Source organism: Myzus persicae, unplaced genomic scaffold (genome assembly GCF_001856785.1).
Source record: "Myzus persicae strain clone G006 unplaced genomic scaffold, MPER_G0061.0, whole genome shotgun sequence".
In the NCBI taxonomy this organism is placed as follows: domain Eukaryota; kingdom Metazoa; phylum Arthropoda; class Insecta; order Hemiptera; family Aphididae; genus Myzus; species Myzus persicae.
The window spans coordinates 284,055-296,400 of NW_019103297.1; the positions used below are offsets into that span (position 1 = coordinate 284,055).

General features: G+C 29.2%; 2 protein-coding genes across 5 annotated transcripts; both read left to right on the plus strand.

The window, feature by feature from the left end:
• The first annotated feature begins 847 nt into the window (after positions 1 to 847).
• LOC111034205 (serine protease persephone-like) lies at positions 848 to 5,729 on the plus strand. Its single transcript, XM_022315300.1, has 8 exons — positions 848 to 1,060; positions 2,498 to 2,722; positions 2,805 to 2,911; positions 3,003 to 3,152; positions 3,240 to 3,352; positions 4,506 to 4,765; positions 4,863 to 5,038; positions 5,120 to 5,729. The coding sequence occupies exons 1-8, from the start codon at positions 973 to 975 to the stop codon at positions 5,279 to 5,281; spliced, it is 1,281 nt and encodes a 426-aa protein (XP_022170992.1). The 5' UTR covers positions 848 to 972; the 3' UTR covers positions 5,282 to 5,729.
• A 558-nt stretch (positions 5,730 to 6,287) lies between these two features.
• Positions 6,288 to 11,802, plus strand: LOC111034206 (venom protease-like). 4 transcript variants are annotated; one of them, XM_022315301.1, is made up of 7 exons: positions 6,288 to 6,995; positions 9,407 to 9,625; positions 10,376 to 10,497; positions 10,582 to 10,694; positions 10,811 to 11,085; positions 11,204 to 11,388; positions 11,448 to 11,802. In XM_022315301.1, the coding sequence occupies exons 1-7, from the start codon at positions 6,863 to 6,865 to the stop codon at positions 11,619 to 11,621; spliced, it is 1,221 nt and encodes a 406-aa protein (XP_022170993.1). In that variant the 5' UTR covers positions 6,288 to 6,862; the 3' UTR covers positions 11,622 to 11,802. The 4 variants fall into 4 exon arrangements, with proteins under 4 accessions (XP_022170993.1, XP_022170995.1, XP_022170994.1 ...); XM_022315303.1 differs by having other exon boundaries at positions 6,294 to 6,974; XM_022315302.1 differs by having other exon boundaries at positions 6,299 to 6,995; positions 11,204 to 11,370.
• The last annotated feature ends 544 nt before the right edge of the window (positions 11,803 to 12,346 follow it).

Sequence of the window (12,346 nt, forward strand, 5' to 3'; positions counted from 1 at the left end):
ATGTATCCTTTCAGACTTCAGTAATAAGTTGTAGTATTCTATATATATGCTATATTGTAAATAATTACTACTGTTTTACTGACGTACTGTCTACTAGCTTCAGAGTGTCTTGTTTTACAATAACTACACTATATACTGAGTATAGTGACAATATAACATTAGAATCTACCTATAATATATAATCTCTACAGGGGCGTGCCTAGGGGGGGGACTGGTTGGGTGTTACCCCCCTCACCACCGAAAAAATTCTAAGCACACCCCTGAGTCTCTATGCAGACTGCAGAGTATATTATAATTTTTAAACTGAAGTCATTACTGGTTGCCGTGATTGGCCAATATCAAACGGGAAAGTTCGCAATTTGAAATGTATCTAATAATAATACTTTGTTTGAAATTTGATTAAATCTATGTTGGTTATAGTGTTGTAATTTGTAACTCCCTTAACTTTTTTTTATGAACTTAATAATTGATGTAGGTAGGTATTACTCCGCAATCCGCATTAATATTGACTCTCAAATAACTTATACATTTTTGAAGTGTTCTAAAAACTAAGATGTCTTATGAGGTAAATGCATCATTAGGTATCGGTGGATTACCACCTATTACTATTAAATAGCAATCAGTGCTCAGCGGCACCAAACTTATAAAAATTCAGGATAGTTGAACAAAAAAATAAGTAAATTTGTAGTTTGCATACAGTTTTAAATCGTGATTTAAAAATTAGAACGAGTTATTTTTAAACGGTCGAGGAAGTTGTTAATTCCAATTCAGAACTAATATTGACAATCGATTATTGTCACACAATCGATGCTATTAGTCGGTCACAATTATCATTATACACAATTCTGTAAGCAAGTTGTAACTATAAAAATTAATCGCAGTAACACAAAACTACTTTAGCCGCTCTCATCTAAATATGAAGTTCTACTAGTTTTAGGGTTTATTTTAATTTTTTATCCAACGAAAAATATTATGGATTTAAAATATATTATATTATTTGTTACATATTTTTCTAGGACATCATCAGAAAAACCAGTAAAAATACTTGGCTTAAATGAAGGTACGTACGAGATATTTGTTTTAAATACTTACATGATATTATTATGCATTATTATATTATGTATAAACAAAAGTGAGCCGTCCCTGATGGTTGACAACTTGAAACTTAAAAAAAGCTGGTATAAGTGGATGTCGCTCTGCTGTACAGTAGGTTACAAGTGGGCCACTGTAATGGATGGTGTTAAATTTAAATTAAATGATATAAAATCATTGTATATGAAAAACGATTCTGAGTGAAGACCGTCTGTCAGTCTATAATATTACTTAGTAATTGAGTATATTTAATTATATTATTGTGATAATAATTTATTTTACTAGTAAGCATTAGTAAATACTACGCAGTACATTAAATTCATTTTTGCCCGAGATAAATACAGTTGAAAAGTCATCATGTGTACAAAATATAATAATATACTTTAAAAGTTTCAAGTTCTCATGAATAATATTTTTTAATTTACAACAAAATAACATATACCTATATTATTATTCTTGATTATATAATATGTAATTTCGTCCAAATTTGAGCATAAAAAAACTGTTCTTATAAATTTTTGGATTTTTTGGTTATAGAATAACCTACTTGAATGGAACATTGTTTCAAATGTTCAACCCTTAGCTATAAAAGTTGAACATTTTAAAAATTGTTAACTATACAATTATTATTTGTAAATTTTGAATGATATGAATTATGTCAACATTTGAACTTTTAATGCTTATAAAAATAAACCTATGTAATTTAAAAATGTTTTTCAACTGATATTGTAAATATATATCAGGAACCTTGTATTTTCAAGCTTTCCGACCCAACAAATAAAATTGTATTGACAATTAAAGAAAAAATCTAAAAAAATTGAAAATGTCCGTAAACAGCTCAAACGAGTCAAAATATTTTGAACATTTTATCAAGTGTATGAATTTATAATATAAACATAAGGTGTATATTTCAAATATCTCCAGTTATTCGTTTTTGAATTACGAAAAAATAAGAAAATCGCTTTTTTAGAAATTAGGTGAATATAAACTTCAAACCCTCATTAAAATTTAATTGGACTTTCCTTTGATAAAGGTATACAAACTTATAAGGAATATTGTATTAAATTTTCTCGAGTCTTACAAATTTTGTCAAATTTTCTAAGTTCAAACGCTCATAAAAAATTATTTTGGTTTTACGATCAACTTTTTTTAAATTTCCTATAACAAAATCTTACTAGTAACCGTGTATTACATTTTCAAGTTTTTGACTAAGAGACAATTTTTTTGTCGACATTAGTTTAAAAAAAAAACAAATAATAATCAAAAAAAAATAATCAACATATAAAAGCACGTCATATCACTGTAAAATCAATACATTCATTTCTCCGCTCAGATCCGCTCAGAATCTAAAATTTAATAGGAGAAATGGGATATTTTTAAAATTGTAGCTGATTTTTATTTTTAGGTGATACATGTAAAAAAGGCGATGTATTGAATTCAGATCACTTATGTAAGCGTGTTGAAAACTGTGAGTCCCTAAAATTAATGACCGCAGATAAAATATATCCTGATTTATGTTCGTATAATGGACATGAATCAGATCCAATAATTTGCTGTCCACCTGCAACTGTTCAAAAAATACAAGTTTTAAATGACTTGACGGATAAAAGACTACGCATTGTTAACGAAAGTATTGGCAATTTTATTAATTTTTTTTTTTTGTTATCATAATATGCAAATATTCATATAGTACCTAAATTATTAATGTATAGAGTGCCTTCAGTATTCCGGGTTGATGAAAAAGTTAAAAAAAGAGAAAACTAGTTTGACAGAGTTAATGGAGTCTAAAGTTAGGAGCCTGAGAAAGAGAGACACTCACGTAAGTTTTTCTCTACGTCGTGGTACTGTGGATTTATAATGTATCTGTCTGACTGTACTTATTTATTATTGATCATTGATTTGATTGTTAGCCTTTCTCGGTCAACTGTGAAGAGGATTTAAAATCTTCAGTAACGAATATTGTCGAAGAAAAATACCAAAATTTTACTAACAAATTACAATTCAAGGAAGTTATTTCATATAATATTCCATTGGCTAAACCAAAGGAATACCCACACATGGTACGTATCTAAATTTTTGAAATTCCAAATTTAATAATTAGGTATTAAACTTTATAGTATGAATAAAAGCAGGTTTATTACTTTTAGGCGATAATTGGTTTCGGGGAAAAGCCGGAAGATGGTATGTGGGGTTGTGGAGGTTCGCTGATAAGCGAAAGATGGATTTTAACAACCGCGCATTGTCAAAGAATGAGTGCTCGGTAAAGTTCTAGTACAGTAGCTACTTATATTATTATTTATTTGAAATAGAAACATCGCATTAAATCACTTTTAAAGTTATAAATTATAAACATACATACATATCTATTCAGGGTGGTTATTTTACCGAGAACCAGGAATATTGTTAACGAATGACGAATCTAGGTTAAAATCGGTAAACCCCGATAAAGCATATAATATACTTCTTTAGTAGCACGTTATAACATACGACATTTTGAACAGAAACTTGGATTAAAATATTAATTCAACTGAATATAATCATATAAAATCACAACATATGAATTACCTACATTTGAATAATATAATTAATCTTTATTTCTTTTTTTTTTGAACACGTGTTTGTATGTGTGGCAAGGATGTGTTCCTAAAACCCGGGTGGTCACCCATCCGAGTGCTAGTTACGACGACTGTTGCGTACGCTCAGAGCGTTGCCGCAAATTGATTGTACGACATCGCCTCACCAAGCAGCTTTTTTTTAGGTGTTATTTATAGTTACACTATAAAAATAATGTTATTAATTTATTATTATTTTAAATTCTGAGCGGAACGATTGTTATTTTTTTAAACAGGCCATTTTTTTAGTATTTAATATGTACCTACTTATCTTATATTATATTCGTTGGTTGTTTTCATCCTACATTTGTTATCCGTTGATTATTTTGACCTTGGAAATTTTGATTTGAATATTTTAGTTTAGGATATTTCGTCATTGAATATTTTTTTCCCGAAATTATATTAAATATACAAGGAATTTTTAAATTATTTTTTTTTTTAATGTAAAATATGTATATACATACTATGTTTTCGATTTATCCATTATTATTATGTATTTATAAAATAAATAAAAAATTTCCCTGTATTTTCTAAAATATGAGTTGATTGTTAATGATAAAATATTCACTCTGTGTTATCTTAAATACAGTGGCGCAACCAGGAGCCAGGAGGGTGTTCTCATGTCTAAACCCCCCTTTATGGATCGTATTATGTATTACTAATACTTATATATCAGCTTTTTTTCTTTAATTGAATTCTCTATATCTATCTATGTGTTAAAAACAACTATGGATCCAACCCTCGAAAAATAAATTGTGGTTGTGCTACTATATATTTATATACACACGTGTCTGTTTGCAGAAATACGGCGCGTTGGGCACGATTAGGAGATTTAAACATAATCTCAACAACAGACGACGCTCGACCGAAAGACTATCGAATTGTGCGGCACGTCATACATCCGTGTTATAAACCACCTTCGATGTATGATGACATAGCTCTGTTCCAGTTAGAAAAAAACGTCGAGTTCTCCGATTACGTAATGCCGATCTGTCTTAATTCAGATTCATTTTTAGAACCACAAATGCAAGTAGCTACTAGTTGGGGAAAATCTTCTTTGGGTTAGTGTGAATATGCATACTTATAATGTTTGAAATAGTAAAATACTTCTAATATATTATGCTTGTCAACCTTCTAAAATTCGATTCGAATTTTCAGATGCTTATACGATTAGCGACAATTTGTTAAAAGTAGAACTGAATATCATTCCCGGGAGTATCTGCAACGGTACTTATGCCTCATTTTTATCTGCCAGTCATAAGCTAAAATACGGCATATTAAACGACAGAATGATCTGTGCGAGCCCTTTGAGAGGCACTACCGACGTTTGTGGAGTATGATATTTATTGTTTAATATCATATAGGTAGGGATTTGCACGAAAAATGTATTTAAATAGATTTATCGAATTTTCTAGGGAGATTCTGGAGGTCCGCTGCAATATAAACACAACGGTTCAAGCTTGCATACTCAATACGGAATAATATCATTCGGAAGATTATGTAGTGAAGATACACCGGTAGTGTACTGTAGAGTATCAAAATATATTTCATGGATTGAAAATATCGTCTGGCCTTAGATCGAAGTTGAACAAAATAAAATAAATCATGATTCGCGTAATTGGATTATTAAAACGTAAAGAATTATTATGTTTGAGATAAATGTTAATTTTTGAAGGTAGGTGTGAATATTTGTTTCTGACTATGTTTTTTTTACATTAATTAACCGTTAAAACATATTTATTGACAAATCTATTTTGTATAAATCTAAAATAAAATTATACTTCGATGATCCACTGTGCATGCTCACTCCCATTTATAAAAAATAATAATATTTTATTATTCATGCACTAATTAGAATCATATTTTTTGAAATTGTATAATACATTAAATAAAAACATCTTGTGATACAAATCCTTTTTTCCTGTAAATTGATAAGTAATTTGTTAACTGTTTTGAATCTCAAACTAAATTTGAATGCGGGGGAAGTGATGATTTTAAAATTATAGTAATTAAATAATACTATCATATTTGTATTTTATGATTTGTAAAAATTGCTGAATAACAGACTAAATATTACATATTATATTTTATTAAAATATATTATTAAAGACTATCATCATAAGGACATAAGAGTATACAATTTAATTGGTAACTGAGATAGCCGTACTCGTTTGAATTTTGATTTAATTAGTAATCAGAAATCACAGATGATTTCCTCGTGTAATGAAATAAAATTGAGAGGAAGACTACTTTTAAGGAAGGGACTTCAAAATGGTATTAATATATTCATGATATTATACATAATACATTCAATATATATTGCAAATAATGCCAGGCTCTGGTACGATTTTGAAGTAGATACCTAGTTAGTTACATATATCTAAGGATTGAGAGGTGCTGCCTCGCCCTAATCTTATTTTCTCAGACTGGGGAATACCGAATAGTAGATATTTGCAAATTATTTTGAGTAAGCGTGACTGCGTGAGGCATGTTATAATAAAGTATACTTTAACATAGTAACAATGAGTATATTATACATTGTAAATATTATTTTCTTGAATTACGTGTTTACAGAAAATTAATACTATAATGAAGTTGTTTATATTTTTTAACGCAACAATCTTAAATTCTGCGAAACGCAGAAAACCTGTTTGATCTGAACACAAACGTAAAAGTGGTGGGATATAAATTATACATAATATATATTTATTATCCGTGATGTATACTGTATATAGTAACGTAAAGTTAATTATTATAATATTCAATATTTTACTTCGAGATACGGATGTAATGAATCGATAAATTATTTACTATAATAATATAGGTAATCATTAAAAATATATTTAGGTACTTAAAATCGTATGAATCAGTTTTTCGTTAAATAAAATAGATGTCTAAGAAAGACCGCTTATTTTAACTACAAATCGCAAATTTATCCAAAGGTGCCATTAACGCTCGATCGTGATTCCCACTCCGGACATGTAAGCGTGGTGCGAGCTGTTGAGCTTGCAAAAATATTAACCACCACGACTTCGATACTACTTAGTAAATAGTGCGTATTAGTACCTACTGGCCCTATAATACCTTTTTTTTTTTTATAACATATTCTTGCGTATCATACGACGTGTACCTAACTATCGATAATTTATTTTTCGAAAATGGAAAATAATCGATTATTTAAAGTTTTAATAAGTAACATTATATTGATCATCTTTTGTGTTTTCAAGACATCATCACAAGTAGTTGTACAAAATCTTGGCTTGGATGAAGGTACGTCGATTTGCTTTAAGAGTTAAGTGTCTATTATACACATTGATTAATGTACAACAAATTTAATACAAATTACAAGCATTATAAAATGAGATTCATCGTTATTACTGGCGATGACAGTCGAAAGCTCATCAGGTCTTAGGCCGTCGGGGGGTGCTCTGAAGCGGGCCACGTATTAAAATATTATGTACACAATACACAGAGTGCCAGTTTCAGCTTATAACTTGTATTAGCTTTTAATCATCAATAAGCTATCAATTAATTTAAGTTTTGAGAATCTTAAACATATTGAATGAAACGATAATTTGCTTACCTAATTTAATGTTTATATGGTTTACCTACCTGATCTCGAATAATTCTATGGAAGTTCTATTTTTAAGAATATCCAATTTATACTCGTTGTAATTTAGGACATTACGGTACAGTGTGTAGATATTATTAACCGGTAACTTATATTTTTAATATTGTTACCTAATTGTTATAATTATGCATGTATTCTACATCTTAAATCCAATGACCAATTGCTAACAACTGTATAAATAATAATATAAAAAAATAATATTTATAGGGATTACATTTAGACACTGTATGTAAGCTTAAATTACGGCACAGTATGTTTTTAATGATAAAAAGACATCCCGGCCGCCTACGACTTTTTTGGGATAGTGGGATAGTAGGATTCTGGTATAGAAGTATAGGTTAGATTTCACTCCCGATAAATTTTTTAAAGCTCACATCCCCCCCCCATATTTTCTAAAAATATATTTTAATAGGAATTTATTTTTAGCAGTTCAATTTTTTCTTGGTTTACTCATTTATTATTATTATAGTACTTTCCATTGTTTCAAATAGACAATGATCAAAAATATACATCTATAATTTACTATATGGTCATAATCAAATATATTTTTTATAGATATGGGGGAAAATTACTGCATTAAAAATATATATCAGTGAAATATGTCCTACATCACCGAGAATTGAGGGGAATTGTTCACGATTCGTTTGTGAGCTTAATAATAAATATAACAACTTAAAAGACTATTTTGGAGTATTTTTTTTTATTGATTTCAAGCAATAGTTTATTGTAACTACCTATGTCGAATATATTCTGAAAATAGGTATTAAAAATAATAACCGGATATCATGAAGAACACTGAACTCGTTGACCTTAATTAATTTGAAGTACACTTTACTTGTAGTAACACTTAAGCAACTTCTTGACAGTTTTGTTTGTGTATATTTTTCATGGTTTTATAAAAACATATATGTTTATAATATTATAAAACATAATTTCGTATTTAAATTGTGTTGAGTTAAATACTTATAAGCCCGGTTAATATAGTAGGTAACAATTTAATTTCTGTAGACTAATTATCACAGGAAATAGAATATAGAACTATAGTAGGTACATAAGTAACGCTACATTGGCATATTTTGTTGTCTTTGTCTTATTTGTGCGCAATATAGCAAATTTAAGTACAGAAGATCACTTTTAGTTTTGTTGGTTTAAAAATTAGAGTGAATATTATACTTGATGGAAAGAAAATTATCTTTGCCTGAATGTGGGTTGTGAAGTTCAAATTTTAGTGAGTTTTGCTTGTAAAAACGTAATTATGTTTTATTAAAACTCTAAATCAAAGAATATTTAAATTTTAAATTTATTCCAGGCACAATTTAAATGTATAGGATATAGATGTTCCTAAATTTAAGATACATCAACAGGTGCAGAGTCCAGGGATGCAGTAGAAACTAAAATTCAAATCTTTGCACTCATCGAGTTTAAAGGAATTGAAATATAAAAATCAGTGGTACAGGTGTCGAGTGCATAGCTTTATGCTCAACTTTTTTTTTAATTTCTAGTAAAAAAAACGTACGAGGAAATTCATATGCTACTTTCATCATTTCAATCACCAACAAATATTTTTTTATACATATAATGACGATTTTAGATGCCTAAATGCAATACCAATCAGGACGAAGAAATAAACGAGGAGAAAAGAAATATATGTCTGTCCACTATATCATACCTACAGGCTACAACTTAAATATGGTATAGATTCTAGTCATATAGATGACTAGTATGTAAAAGGTGTACAATGGTTTGGTGTTAACTAATATTGTACTTTTATAAAATTCGTATGTTTAGTAAAGAAAACTTAAGAATAATCTGCTTGGAAATAATGAAAGACATTTAATATAATAGGTATATGGTACTTAAATTATTTTGTACTTTATGTGATTTATGATTTATGATTAGCATTAAGTCACTGTTTATCATCTTGTATTTTATATTTTATAATTTGATGCTGTATTTAGTTGTGTATTATGTATTTTTCTTTAAACTTCCCAAATTGTGTAACTAGAAACTACCCATCATACATAATGCATAAATACTGAATATTTGTTTAGTTAAATTATATATTTTTTAGGTGACATATGTCGAAAGGGCCGAACATCAGAACAAGATTATGTGTGCAAGAGTGCAAGAAATTGTAATACTTTCCTAGAAAGTATTAGAACTAATAATCATCTTGACATATGTAAGTTCGTTGTTTTAGAACCAATAGTGTGCTGTCCGGCGATGACTAATGAACTGATAATTGAATTACCAGAAAGTAATAATGAAAATTCAATATCTGCCGATAAAAGTACGAATGCACATAGAGCAGTATACCAATTTTTATTAATTATTATGAATTTTAGACTTATATGTAGCAGTAAATATCTGAATTCAGTTAAAAGTAGTTTCTTACTATTTTTATACAGGTATAGTTTTAATAACACACATTTTGCTTTAAATTTTTTCTGTCACAGTGACAATAAGATCAAATCCCTTGGCACATTAGATATATATGTTACATGCATTGTAGAAAATCTAGACATTCTATACATTTCCCATGAATTTGTTGGCTATATTATTAATAATTTACACATTTTTTATACTGCCCAGTCCTTTGAAAATGGTCAATGTGAACTTGTGTTAAATAATAATAACATGTTTTTTTGTTGCGTGAAAATTTAAAAACCATCGAAACCGCCATTCACATTTCATCTTCAATTTCCTATTTTAGTTTGTTAAGTATTGTAATGTCGGTAGAGAATAACTACGATAAGTGATAGTGATTGCTTGTTTTTGATTCAGATCAGCTTTTAAGGAAATAATAAAGGGTGTGAACTAAGAGTATTGAATGATTTGAATGTACTCGGTAATAGTTTTATATTTTGACTGTAACATAAAATCACAACTCGTCAGATCGTTTGTGATATTGACATAAGTATAATATACTGTTTAAACTCATGATTAACTATAAAGTATCATGATTATGAAATTACTTTAAATCAATATTTTATTTAGGGCTTCTTCATCTAACAAATGTTAACAATCAAATGATTTACAGAATGTCATGAATATTTCAAATTAAAGCAAGCAATGCAAAGTGGGGCTCCATTTGAGTCTCAGTTACCTCCATTGTCAGTTGTGGGTGGTATACCAGCCAACATAAAACAGTTTCCACACATGGTAATCTCGAATCATAAATGCTATCAAAATCAAGATTGATATAATATCATACTATTCTTTATTGTTGTAATTGTTTAACGGTAGGCGCTAATAGGATATGGTGACACAACAGCAGATGGAGAGGATTGGAGATGCGGAGGTTCGCTGATAAGCGAAAGGTGGATATTGACTGCAGCGCACTGTCAACAGAGTTCTGGGTAAATATAAGATAATATAATTTAAATACTATCTAGTTAAGTAACTTAAAATCAATAGTGTGTGTTGTACTGCTGTCTGTTATTTATCATTGAAATACATTTAATTTAATTTTAAGGAATATGATGGCTCGTTGGGTTCGCCTCGGAGTTTCAGAAAGAGTCCCTACACTCTTAAATGAAAGAAATGAAGCTCGGTCCAAGGACTATCGAATAGTGGAGCATATAATACATCCCGATTATAAGCCACCTTTGCTGTACAACGATATAGCTTTATTTCGTTTGGAACGCGAAGTCGAATTCTCCGAAAAAGTGAGACCCATTTGTCTCAACTCAGATCCATATTTAACACCAATAAAACAGATAGTTACTGGTTGGGGAAGAATTTCAACGGGTTAGTTTATAATGTTTATTTGGTAACCCTTCCCTCTCTCCTTTCCACCCCAAAAAACAGTTATCAGTAGCCACTGCGCTTAAGTGGGTCATAATTTTTTTTTATTCAAATTTTTTAGCTGGACCACTTAGTGATAATTTGTTAAAAGTGGATTTGGATATTTTTCCGGTGAATCGGTGTAATGAAAGTTATTTTTCATATAATAATCAAAAATTACGGTTTGGCATACTACCCGACAGCATGATATGTGCGGGTTCGTTTGATGGTGAAAGAGACGGTTGTTCGGTACGAACTATGAAAGTTGTAATGCTTTGTACAATTGTATATAACTAAATAATTAATTAATATCAAAATTACTGTAGGGTGATTCAGGAGGTCCACTTCAATTAGAACATGTCAACTACGGGGGCATGTATACACAATACGGGATTACATCTTTTGGGAAATTTTGTGCTGACAAGGATACACCTGGAATTTATACTAGAGTAGCCAAATACATATCTTGGATCGAAAAAATAGCGTTTTCAAATAACTAAAGATGTTTGATACAATTTAATACAAATAAATAGTTGATTTCTATTTGTTTAGATTCTGTGAGAGGAGCAATGAACATATTGGTTGTTTCAATGATTGTGTAAGTGTTTTTTTGAATGTGTACAAATACGATTTGATAAAAGTTGTTCATAAAGATATTTTAATAAAAAAATATCGAATATACATGTTTTTATTTGAAAAACTTATGGCCAGTAGCTACCACTGTAGTAGTTCATTCGGTTTTTTAAACTACAACTTTTAAGCTGGACTATTTAGTGAAAATTGTTGAGACTTAAAAGTTGATTTAAATTTTTTTTTTCCAGTGAAACAGTGCAATGAATATTAGTCTATGTACCTATGTTACGGAAAGAGTATGGAAATGAGTAATGAACTCCTTATCCACACCAACAGTGTAATGTGTATACAATGTATACAATACATATACATTATTCACTTTAAATATGTATGATGTGTACAGTTTACATATCCAGCTAATGTACACATTATCAAGTGTGCTGTGATAGAGTATGAAGTAAAAAAAACCAAATCATATTAATCCGTAAATTATTTATTAGGTTAATTAGGTGTTATTAATTATTATGAAAAAAAATAGAAAAAATTAAATATAGGTACAGTTATTTATTGGAACAGTTCAAATTCCGGTGGCATTTTGAGTGGAAGCAAAGCATTCCACTAGAATTGTTTTTACATTTATTCGATAATCATT